Consider the following 12,904-nt stretch of genomic DNA (forward strand, 5'->3'; position numbering starts at 1 on the left):
TGTCTTAAGGATGTCCCCGGAGAGACTAACTCGGGACCTAGGACTAAGATTAAAATAAGATATTCTTAAGACGTCCAAGATCAGACTATCTCAGGACAATTATTGAAGAGATAAACGGGATCAGAAGAAGGTGTCGTTAAGACGTCTAGATAGGGCGAATTTTCTACAGCTTTATCAGTGAAGTTAAAGGCAAAATGCAGGTGTTTTCTAGACGTCTTAAAATATCTTAAAGAAGTCTTTTAAATGTGCTCTACACGTCTGTTGGGTGTTTTTGAGATGCCTTGTAGACGCCTATACCCGAAAATTTAAGTCGCCTCTATCAGTCTATTTTTAAGGGGTATACACAGCGTAAAAAACATATCATCAGTTATTGCGCGAAAATGAACATAAAACAATCAAAATTAATTGTTTCTTTATTGTCGGACTTCTTTGAAAACGAAAGAAGACTTCCAACATTTCGAAGAAGAATTGTTGAAACCTGACGTCCGAAACGTGCAAAGTACAGCAAGCAAATCGTGATGCTTTTTTACATGTCCCTATTTATTTACTTGATCCTGTATTGGCCGTATGGCCCCGCAATGTGTTGATGTACACTGCTAATTCAAGAATATATTACTTGTCATGTGGACTCTTGTTACCATTTTAGGCCTCATATTTGCGTAAAGTTTTTGACGTCATATTCCATTTTTTATGACGTCTGTTAGATGTCTTTAACCATACTTTAGACGTCATTTTCTATGCATTTGGCCGTCATTTTCCATTCTCTGGGACGTCGTGATCCACACCCTAGTAGCACGCGGTGCCGTTTCGCTACCCGAAAGGTGCCGTACATACCGGAAAGGCATCCGCACCGATTTCAGGCACCAAAACGGCACCAAAATGGTACCCGTTTGCAGGAAGTAAGGCATCCTCAAGGCGGGTATGAAAAGGGTACCATTTCGGCACCCGAAACCTTCCGCAGATGACGGAGAGAGCCGACACGTTTAAGGCACGAAATCGGCATCAAAGCGGCATCATTTAAATGTTGTGCTCATTAAAAATGGGATACGTTTATTAGGTTAGCTTGAGTTTTGGGGGTTGGTTTCAGCGCCTTAAAATTAAACTTGCGCTTAAAAAAAAAAAAGCTAGAAAAGTGGGAGTTAGGAAAATATATATTATTTAGCATAAGAAATGCTTAAAACAAGCATTAGTTATGATAGGACTTTAATCTTAAATAATTCATTTCCTTAAAAAAATTAACAAATCATACTTAAGTTTGAAAATAAAAAACGTTTAGCAAAATTGGTTTAATTGCTTTTGAGGGAACGAAAGTTTAACTTGATTTTGACTTCATCTTTAGGTTTTATAAATTCTGTTTTTGACCTGTTGTCGAAAAACTTAAGTATTAGATTATTATTAGTATATTAAGTATTTTTCTAGATTTCTATTTATATTGTTCGGAAATATCAGTTATAATATGAATAGAATGGTCCAGTGGAAAGAACATCCGACTGTGATGCGGGAGACCCGAGTTTGATCCCAACCACAGCCGTTTTAGCAACGGTGCCAAAACGATGCCGATGGGCTACTAGGGTAACTACGGAAGTCTTAAAGGCAACTATAAGATATATTTGAGAATTCGCCTATGAAAAACAACATCGTCATGAACGTCTTTCATGCATCAAAATGAAAACTTAAATTTGTCCGCAGATTGTCTAGAAAGTTATCTTAAAGATACTACTAGTCCCGGACATTTGGACGAAAGGAAGGGGTCTTAAATATTACCTAAAGAGCTCCTCGGGATCTCCTCACTCGGGACGATCGGACATCCTCGGGATGTTTTAACGACAGCCCGGTGCTATGTGGGGAGGTCCCAAGTCTGACCAAAACATGGAATGGTGCCAGTAGGGTTTGCCAGCGCCGGTCATGTTTTCTCCCGCTAAACGACCAGACAAGATAGCTTGATCATGATGTTCAACACGATGACGACCCAGTTTGATATCGTAAAAGCAGGCAGCATCACCAGCCTAAAATTTCCATAAACAAAGCCCGTTTCAATTTTGTGCAACTCACATTTTAGAAGAACTTGTGTTTGCAATAGCTTCATATACTATCTAGCAACAACATTATGGAAATCAATATTGGAAAATGTTTAATCATAAATTATAACCATAATAACGTTACGTAAATAGACATGCCTACCACCCAGACGTTAGAACGGGCTTCAAGTTCAGCATCGACTCTGTAACCGCCGAAATTGGGGTCAATTTCCAAACCAGAGGCGATAGCCAAATCCGTGTTAGCATCCAGACCGACAGCAACAACAACATGGTCTGTTTTAAACTAACGAAAACAATTGAGAAAAATGTCAAATTACACTTTAAACAAGACTACTATGCAGCTAGGGATACCTTTTGTCCATCCTGCAAGGTCAAAACGACATAATCATCTTCCATGGTTGCTCCCTGAACGTGCGTCTTGGGTAAAACCTGAACACCTTCACCCATCACCTTCTCGGTCGTCCATCGGCTCAAATATTTCGGGAGAACTTTGCCCATGTTACCGTCTTCAGGAAAGACTTGAAGTACTTCCAGTCCACTTGTTTTGGCTACATAAAAACAAAATAACTGGTTCCATTACATCATTTCTCAACAGTTCAAACTGAAGGGCGATAATGTTAGCTATTAATTCTCTCAGATACTATCTAGCAGGAAAATAATCACAACTGTTCAACATTCCATAAGGTTGTAATCACAGAGATGTGTAATCTAAAGTGAATAATTTTTATGTATCTTTTACCTCTTCTTGCAAGAGCGCAGGGAAGTTCACTGCCGAGGAATCCACCACCGATGATCGTGTTGGATTTGACTTGGCGAGAGATGGATTCGAGTCGCCTGAAGTCATCAATATTGCGGAATAGTGTTACGTACACCTGGACATTTTCCGGGGCACTGCTCAGCGATGGCAACGATTTCGGTTTGCCACCTAAGACGATAATAAATTAATGTAGTTAATAGTTGAAAATGTGTCTAAGTGAAATGATAATTAAACAATGGCTCTCAGATACTATCTAGCAGGAAGATTATCAAAGTTTTTCAACATTCCAATAAGTTATAATCGTCGAGTACTTTAAATTTTAGATAAATACGAAAGAAATTCACCTGTGGCAATAAGGCACTTGTCGTAGGTGATGGTATGGCTGTCATCTAACTCAGCTTTGCGACCAACAATGTCCAGTTTAACTACATGATGTCCTCACACAACTGAAACGCCACCAATTTCTTTGGCAACCAATTCCACGGGACTGCAGTAGAATTTATCCTGTTCGCAGAACAAACTGGATCCAAAAATAAGTCACATTCGTTAAAATAACGCAATACAAAATTATAACTTTAGACAATCACCTTCACTCTTTTCCGTTCCACTGCTTAAACTTTAGTTTGTTTGACACTTCGGGATCGTCACTGAACCACAGTTCTTTCGATAGTGGTGGCCTCATGTAAGGCAAGTGGTTTTCTTCACCAATGACTAAGACCTAGAACGAATGATTCAATTAAAAATGGCGAGATAAAATGAATTACTTTTCTACCTTTGCTTTAGGGTCACGGGATTTTATGGCACGGAAGGCGGCAAATGAAGAAGTACCGGCTCAGGTTAGTCAAACATAATTGAAAACATTACTTACCGAATATAAGGGACTATAAAAAAAAAAGGAAAGTCAGAGCAAGCAATCAGACACAATGGACAACTAATAGCGTCGGTTGTAAAGGCGGGAAAATAAGTTAACTTGCAGCGTTGCGCAATTTACAATCATAAAAATAAACATTTTTTACTGAACAAATCAGCTGCAGTATCTGGCAATGTTGTTATGTTTACATTTTCATGACAACATAGCGTCTGCTAGGCCGGCTCTGCTTTCTACAAAGGCTTTGTTGTGTTGTTTTTGTTTCATCATATTCTGATTGCAGGTTATTAGTGACAAATGCGAAGCTTATTAGCCGTTGGGAGCTCTGCGTACTCGTTAAGTTATCTAAAATGTCTGAGATTCGCAAAAAAAAACATATTGTGGGAGAAAGACAAACTCGTAGAAGAGTGATTGTCAATATCCCCCATATCAAGAGAGAAGAATCATTGTTGATAATTCTTCCACATTGCTAATACTAATCTACTTTTCTACAGTAAAGCACAATGATAAGCCTCCGCTTTGTTGTCCTCAAGTAAAAAAAGGTAATTTGTAAAAACTTTAAAACATGAAACATAACTAGATGATTGTTTATGCAGGTGGCCAAACTAAACGCAACCCATTCACTGATTGCAACATCCAAGCTCGCCAACCTCTCATTTTGAAAGCTAATAATGGTAGTTTTAATTACAGTTGTCCCTGGAAATTTATGAATTCATATTCTTCATATCTGCAGATGTACCTCCTATTTCAGCAAGACAACGTGACAAACAGTCCATGAAAGGGGTTGACTGTTGTAACGAACTCACTAATGTGTTGGTAGACCAAGGTAATAAGAATTGAGGTTCATAGTTTGTAATTTTAATATATTTATTAGCCTTTTTTCCGGTGTTCTCAGTCAATCACAGTGTCAGTGTTTTAACACTGACCCAGAATGGTGAATAATTTCCATAATGATCTTTTGTTTACTGTATTCTAAAAAACATTTTATTTTCAGTGCCAAGCAATACAAGTTTGCCGTTTGATTCTTTACCGCGCGTTGTTGTACTTCCTTAATTATCAACACTAACTGATTTTGACTATTAAACTGAAACCCACTTTAAATCCAAACGCGGCAATGATTAACATAAAAAAGTAAAAGAAAAATTGATATTCTTGGAAGGCAAAGGTGAAGCTGATAAGGCAAGAAGCATTGAAGAGAAACAGCCATGGGAAGGTGCTCGGCAAAGAGCTGAAGGTGTTAAGGTAAACTTTAAATTAAACAAAAAAAATTCTTAGATCTTCAAATATTTTATTACTTTACTGTATCACAATAGGTAAAACAATACTAAGAGCAATAGGTGCAAAAGACAATGTGGAATTACTTGCCAAACTAATTAAGAAACAGGATAAAATCAAAATCACAAAGGAAAAAAAAGTGGTTTGAAGTTTGAACGCATCGAAGAACAGGAATAGAGAAAGGAAGACCAACAGAAAAGGGATAAATCAACATCAAGAAAACGGAAAATGAAAAGAAAGCATAAACTGAAATAAACTAGCGAAAAAAGAGCCAAATTATCGTATGAATGGCCGAAATTGACTCATAGATGAGCTGACTCGTGTTCTATTATTTACAAGCCGTGCCATGATAGTTTTGGATAACAATGCACCTGCATGCCCTCCATGATCGTTGAAAATTTTAAAAACATCTTGGATTCATTTTAAAAGGTTTAGTGACTTTGGTAATCACTGACGCACATAAAAAAGGTCTTGCCTGGTCGAAAATAATTAAAATGGATTTGTCATTATTAGTAGCTTTGTGAGGTTATTGTTCCTCTTCCGCTTTAACAGAAGCCACGCCATAACTATTGCAATTTTCCTCATAGATGTCCCTACACAAGTTGGACATTTCAGTTTTGCTTATTACATTTAATGCTTTGGTGTAAAGCGCTCCTACCCTATATAACAGACAGCTTTCACCGCCTGGCATTGTTACAGAAGTAGGGTTTGATTTTAATATAATTATTGGAATCTTTGTAACTGTGAAAAGAATTGAAAATGTATTGAAGAAATAAATGGTATTTGAATCAAGAGTGAATTATAGTAGTCCTTTGTCTTGTCCTTGCTTCAGACGATATTTAGTTGTAGGTTGTAATATTGTTCCCATAAACATCGCCGATCCGATCTTCGATCAAAAAATGATCGCCGATCCGATCTTTTGGGAAAGATCGGAGATCGGATCGGCGATCCCAAAAAAATGATTGCGATCCGATCTTTTTGAGCGATCAAACTTTTCGTCATCTAGCTGTCGATTTTGCAGCCACATGGTACTCTTTCACTAATATTTTTGCGAATGCCAATTGAGGGATGCTGTTTAGTGTTCACCCTCAATGGCCGTCAGTGACTGTCGCTGTGACAGCCAATGCTAAATTCGATAAATAGTGTAAACTTTGAGCGCTAGATGTCGTACAAAAAGATCGGTAAAAATGATCGCCCGATCCGATCAAACTCAAAAGATCGGATCGGAGATCGAGATCGGAAAATTGATCGGCGCGGCAAGTCTAAGATAGAGCATGTAATCGTGCAAAAAAATTACAAATATGAATTCAAACAAAAAAGTTCTAATGGAATGATTAGACGAGCAATTGATAACGTTGTTTGCAGTGCGAAAAACTGCATAACCCGTCGGTTCTTCTTTTCTAACAGCAGACACTTGGGCTATCTATGACGGAGAAATAGGACCAATACCAAGGAGAAATAGGACCCTTGTGATGGAGAAATAGGACCCTTCAAAAAATGTTTGAACATTGGGTCCTAAATCTCCGGGTCCTATTTCTCCGGCAATCGGGACAGCACATGAGATACTAAATAACGTTTTCATTTTCTGTTATATTATGTTAACGGGCCAAGTCGTGAGAACGTTTCATTGTTAATTCGAAGGTCGATGGTTTAATAACAATTGAATAGACAAAAGAATTGTTTGTACATCTTTCTTGATTTTTTCACATTTTGTGCGATACTGTTAAATCTCCAGGTTGCAGAAAAAATAAAAATGGAAAACTCATGTAGGAATTTTTTCTTCATCAGTATACTGCCGTATGGTAGTTTCGTAGCATTTGCCAAATAACTATTTACTTTTAACTGCTATCTGGGATTGAACTACAGCCATTACTATCGTGAAGCGTATGCTTTACCTCTGAGCTATCAAATTTCTTTGGGCAAATTTGCTATTTATAAATACTATTTAAATTAAGCCCCAAAATGCAGACAAAAATATTAATTTTTGAGATTTAATTAAACATGATAGACAGACATATTCCACCGTATCTAAATACATCGAATGTATTAATTAAACACAAGAATTAGATTTCAGGTGCTGAGGACTAAACCTCAGACCTTCGTCTCACCATCCAGGCATTCATCCACTGTGCTAACTCGTAAATTATAAAAAGAAAATTCCCGCCCTCCTATGCCCTTCAAAAAGTGTATCCGGAATTAGCGCTTTCGCTTAAAGCACAATCAAATGAAGCTATGACGAGAACAATAAAACAGTTTTTTTTATTTTTAATTAAAACTAATTACTTATTTATAATTTCTATTACGACAAGTAAAAGAAATGAGAAGCGAAGAAAACCGCGGGAAAATTTCTGGAAAAAAACTACAAATAAACTTGTGTCCCAATAAGGGACAACAGTTTCCGAAAAATTTCTCGTTTAGTACCTGGTAAGATGAAAAAAATACGAAATTTTCTTTAAAAACATAAAAAGTTTATTTCTTTGAAGTTACGGAAAAAAAGTGAAACGACGTAAATAATTTTTTTTAAAGCTGCGGAATGAAGCCAGATTAGATTCTAAGTCCAGAAACTATTTTTGCGTTATTTCTGTGAAATAATTCAAAAACGGATAGATATCCTACATCAGTCAATTTATTTTGGAATTCTGCGTTGATTGATGTAAGAATATTGAAAAAAGTTTTGTTTTGTTTTTTGAAAATATTTTTGCCCTAAAATAGCGTCGGCTGTCCCAAACTAGCAGGAATGGGGTTTTCCTCTGATTTTTAACATTGGAATAAAACTAGCATTTATTGGGAAAGACTTGTACTTACTTCGTAAAACTTAACAGACTTGCATTTACTGTGTAGAACTTAATTTTCTCTCCTGTTTGATAATTAGTTATGCTGCAAAACGTCCAGATGCCAACACTTAGGCCCTCGAGGGTTTCGTATCCTGGTTAGCTTTGAGGTAGTTAGTATCTCTGTTTTCCTAACCCCCTGTTTTTTGGGATGGATGTGACGAGGGGAGACAGTAGATAGTACGAGACGCGATCGAAAGACGAAAGTTGAACGTTAATAGGCAACACCAGAAATTTAAACATGCCCGTTGTTCCGCGTTCATTTTCAAGACTTTCCGCAAAATTTGGTGGCAACGGCGAGATCACAACTGAAGGCAACAATTCCAGTGTACTGTCTCGTGAGGTCGCGTTTTTTTTTACCGCTCTACGAACGCGTTACGAGGCCACATCGGTGGTTTCTTGAGTCTTACGAGTTGTCCGTCGAAAGTCAACGTGGAAATCGTTCGGTGTCAGTCTTGAAAGTTTCTGGGGATTCGTTATACCCAATTTATCTGGCTTGCTGCGTAATCGACCCACGCACTGTGGTGAGCACGCGGTTTCCCTTGTTTTAGCCGTGTAGCACTGTCTTGGGAAGATACACCTTGCCTTGCGTGATGTCCTCAGTCGAATCACCTCAAATCTACGCCGTCCGATACCAAATTGATCCCTGGATCTGCGGAAACGAACAAACGAACGAAAAAAGAAGCTGTTTTGAACATATGTCATTTTAGTTCCGGCTTGTTGGGGTGCGAATGAGCCGTTTTCACTGCTCTGCGGAGTAGGGTTTCGTACTAGGTGTGTGTGTGTAAAGGGATATAAACAGTGTGATGAAAGTTGTTTATGCTTCCCTGAACGTTGTGCGAGTAGAAGACATGAGGAATTCTTTAACGCCGGGAGTGGGTGAGTGGCTCGTGAATACTTTCTAAAGGACAAATTTCGGTAAGGAATGCGTTAAATGAAGCGGATGGCCTGTCATGACTATACCCATTTCAGCACGACAGAGCACTCGGATTAGGTATGGGATCAACTCGGCATCGGTAAGAGGGATAGCTCGTTGCCACTGGCTTCTCGTTAGTTGTACAGTAGCGGTCCACAAAGTGGGAGGCCCGGAAAGTGGGAATTCTTGCAAAGTGGGAAGGTGCGGCGCTTGCACAGAAATGAAATCTCGGGGTCTGACTAAAGTAGCTAAAGCGCGGTAACGTTTAAAACTCCGCAATATTGGAAACAATTTCTGATGTTTCATGCTGCTGGAGCTCTTTTAGATAGCTTAGCAAATATAACAATTTTTCTGTAAAATATGTTTCTAAAAATAGATGAAATATTTTGGCGAAAATCGCCATATTTCACAAACAAAGTCACTTTGCTTTAGTTTTTGCGCCTAGCCACTTTTTGCTCATTCCTAGTGTTGTGAAAAAATGTCAAAAAGCGTGCAAAAAACAGGGGATGTGATGCTTTTAGATACTGAAAATTTTATCAACGTATTTCGTTAGGTGAGCAACTAAGAGTCATGGAGCAGATTGAGAATGAAGCTGATGTCAATGTAATCTATTAAAGTGGTTCAGCAACTCCCATCTTGGGAGACGCCGGATATTTTAATAGCCCTTGCTGAGCCAAGCCGGGTTGCCTAATCTCATCTATATATTCATATGGGGACCCGCAAAGTGGGACAAACCTGCAAAGTGGGAAGGTTATCCCCTTGCACGGCATGACCCACTATGTAGACCGCTGCTGTACCCGAACTAACAAACTCATGCACGTGAAAACAACGAATGTGCCAAGATATACTTTTAAAACCACCAAAAATAATACTAATAATAATAATAATCACACCACAAAAAGACAAAGAATATCAACAACCAAGAAAGTCCCAACGATATGGGGGAGCGAAAACAAACAACCCGCAAAATAGAAAAGAGAAAAGAGAGGAAAAAAAAAAATTCTAAATACGTAAGGTGAAGCAAAGTTACGCCTACCAACTACGAGCAAGACGAGCCGTGTTCAGTGTCGTTCGTAGTCGCTGGCCAAGCGGGTGGACGACTCTGCCTCCCGGATATGTTTTCCATAACCTCTCCCGGCTGGTCTTGTGGTGCATCTTCTGCAGTTCGGTCGACAGCCTCCAGCGGTAAATCTTCATGCGACTCCTGCAATTTATCTTCCGTCTCCTCGCCACTCGCATTATAATCTTCTTCACGTTTCTACTCCACATCTTCTCGGGCGTGAAACCGATGAAATTGACACACATGTGCATTAAGCCTCCTAAACTGTTTCTTTTTCCATCTGGCGGTCAAGTCTTCCACAAGATAAGTGGTCTCACACACTTTTCGAATCACTTGATACGGCCCTATGAACATAGGCAAAAACTTTTTCGTTTTTCCTTTTTTGTTTAATTTTCTTCGCACTTATAAGACCTCACCAACACGTAAATCCTCTGTCACTTGGCGAATACGATCAGCTCGTTCCTTCCCTTTTATTTGTTTTTCGAATATGCGCACCCGAGCCGCGTTTCGCAATTCGCTCACGCGTTTAACAAAATTCTGGTACGGCATTGGATATTCTGGTGGTCAAGGGAACCAGTTTTCGCCTGCCATTACCGGAAGTCGGCCATACACCATTTAAAACGCCGTGACCTCAGTGGTCGCTTGTTTGACTTTATTGACGGCCGGTGGGCCTTGAATACTCACAATTCTTCTGGGGTGACTATGACGATGAATGATGTTTTCTTGGATGAACAGGATGACGTGATTAGCGGAGGCATTGGGGACGGCTGGAACTTCCACCCACTTAGTCAAATAATCTATCGCCAGTATCACATGTTTATTTCCAGATTGCGTCGTCTGCAAGGGGCTCAAATGGTGTATACCCAACATTTCAAAGGCGTAGGCAGGCGGAGGAATAAGCTGCATTTACCCGACGGTCTGACCCACGGAATGCTTATGTAGTTGGCAGTACATACAAGAAGATACATATTTTCTAACACGACCACACATTTTAGGCCACCAATAGCGTTCACTAACCATTGCATACGTTTTTTCCCTCCCCATATGCCCTGCTTGGGGATCATCATGACAACTATACAAAATTTCTCTACGGAGTACAGAGGGGACGACAAGGAGAAATTTTCTTCTAGGATCAACAAGGTTTTTACAGAGGACTTTTCTATTGATGACAAACTCATGGGGTCTTCTACCAGGGTTAGAAAACGTAAAATCTATGAAATCCATGTTCTTTACCTGGCTGTCTACCTGTTGGAGGTTAGCCAGTTCATAGGGGGGCATAGCCCGTAGGCTTATTACTTTCCACAATACAAATTATACATGATCTGCCTCGCTTTCCGACAACTTTTCTTTCGGATTGTGTTAGTGAGCATCCGCCGCAACGTTACAAGTACCCTTAAGATGGCGAACTTCAAAATCATACCCTTGTAAAGAAAGAATCCATTAAGCAAACTTTCCATTCAATTCCTTCTTTGAATGCATCCACTTGAACGCCGAACTATCGGTCTCAACTGAAAACCGACGTCCATACACATAAGTTCAGAACTTTTTAAGCGCCCAAACGAGAGCAAGACACTTTAACTCATTCGCGCGATAGCGCGATTCCGCATCTGATAACGTTCTACATACGAACGCCACCGGCCGTGGCCCATAACCATCGTCTTGTAGTAAGGCAGCCCTCAAATCGAGATTGCTTGCGTCCTGTTGGCGAGTTAGAGCTCGCCAAAACGGTCTCATTTAAAACCGATCTGACGACGCCGCACCCGAAGGAAGAGAGTCGGTAACGAAAGGCGGAGCTTAGGAGTTCCGACCTCACCCGACCTCGGTCTCGACCTCGCTAGCAAGTGGCACAAATCTCAAACTCGTTTCGTTCTGTTTTCTCGTCCGTCTTTACAGAATTTCAAGTCAGCCCGTTGCGTTCTTGAAATTCGTGCTCGTCCCCATCATCTAAAGTTTTATGTTGTTTCCTGACTACTTGCAGTGCGGTGTTTGTGACGACGTAAGAACACGTGTTTGTTGAAGACTAAGACACCTTTCAAATAGACGAGTAACATGTGCCACTTCAGACGCCTCAACACATTATCCAGCAATCTCTGGAAGGTTGACGGGGCGGTGTTCAACCTAAATGTAGGCGGCAAAACTCATACAGACCATCTGAGACGACAAACGCGGTCTTTTTTTGGTCTTTCGCAACAACAGGAACATGCCAATAGCCACTGGCTAAATCAAGACTAGAAAAAAAATTGCGTTTGCCAAGCGATCAAAAACATTACCAATCAGAGGTAGAGGTTATACGCCTCTCTTAGTAACCGAATTCAACTTCCTATAGTCTGTGCAAACTCCCATCTTTTTTGCTTACCAAAACTACTGGCGCTGCCAAAGGGCTTGACGAGGTCCAGACAATTCCTCCTCTGAGCATTTCGGCCACCTCGTCGACAATTATGTCCCTGTCATACCTTGAAACGCGATATTGTGCGGATCGGACTGGTTGTGCGTCGCCGGGGTCGATCACGTGTTCCGCCTGATCGGTGATGCCGATCTGCCCGTCGCTACCAGGATAGCATCTCCATCGCCGTTTGATTAGAGACCCTAGACTGGTTTTTTCATCCTCCGATAGTTCCTCTTCGAACCTCAGATTTGCTACCGACGATGGACAGCTGTTCAGCTGCTCAGCTACCCCGGTTATCATCGTACAGCTAACTGACATCTCCTCCGTTGCCTCCATCATCACCTCTGCTCCAAGCTCTATGTCCATCGTCGAAATCAGCACCCTTCCGGTAAACCTTGGTGGGCTGGATCGCAAGTTCACTATCGGAACCTTCAGCTTTCCTTCCTCACTTGAACTATGGCTGGCGATACCATCCACTCTCCACCTGAACGAGCACAGCAACTCAATTTTACCGCTCCATTTCCGATGAAATTTCTCTGCACTTTCACCGACACCAACATCAGTGAGTCACCTGGAATAACTAAAGATTGAATTAATTTAAAACTTACACCTTGTCGACTGCGTTTCGGGGGAGATTCGTCTTGTAACATCTTAACAAGGGCGTCTAAGCCGAAAAGTCCTCCTCTGAGGTATCCTCCACTTCGTCCACGAATTATACCTTCTTCTTCTTCTGTTTTAACTTTTCACACTTTCTACACCCTTCGATATCCCC

The 12,904-nt window shown here is 40.3% G+C and overlaps 1 protein-coding gene across 1 annotated transcript; it reads right to left on the minus strand.

Annotated features, from left to right (window-relative positions):
- Positions 1-1,820: 1,820 nt before the first annotated feature.
- On the minus strand, positions 1,821-12,498 carry LOC130703057 (apoptosis-inducing factor 1, mitochondrial-like). The gene is made up of 7 exons (XM_059495410.1): positions 12,084-12,498; positions 3,569-3,627; positions 3,388-3,514; positions 2,779-2,964; positions 2,391-2,587; positions 2,182-2,322; positions 1,821-2,006 (listed from the first exon to the last, which is right to left on the minus strand). The coding sequence occupies exons 1-7, from the start codon at positions 12,496-12,498 to the stop codon at positions 1,821-1,823; spliced, it is 1,311 nt and encodes a 436-aa protein (XP_059351393.1).
- Between the last annotated feature and the right edge of the window lie 406 nt (positions 12,499-12,904).

Source organism: Daphnia carinata, chromosome 5 (genome assembly GCF_022539665.2).
Source record: "Daphnia carinata strain CSIRO-1 chromosome 5, CSIRO_AGI_Dcar_HiC_V3, whole genome shotgun sequence".
NCBI lineage: Eukaryota > Metazoa > Arthropoda > Branchiopoda > Diplostraca > Daphniidae > Daphnia > Daphnia carinata.

Coding starts and splice junctions, on each gene's coding strand:
- LOC130703057 (XM_059495410.1), bottom strand. CDS start 12,498: ATGGACATAGAGCTTGGAGCAGAGGTGATGATGGAGGCAACGGAGGAG. Junction 2,965..3,387: donor GCAGTGGAACGGAAAAGAGT/GAAGGTGATTGT, acceptor TTATCGTCTTAG/GTGGCAAACCGAAATCGTTG. Junction 2,323..2,390: donor CCTTGCAGGATGGACAAAAG/GTATCCCTAGCT, acceptor TGTTTTCGTTAG/TTTAAAACAGACCATGTTGT.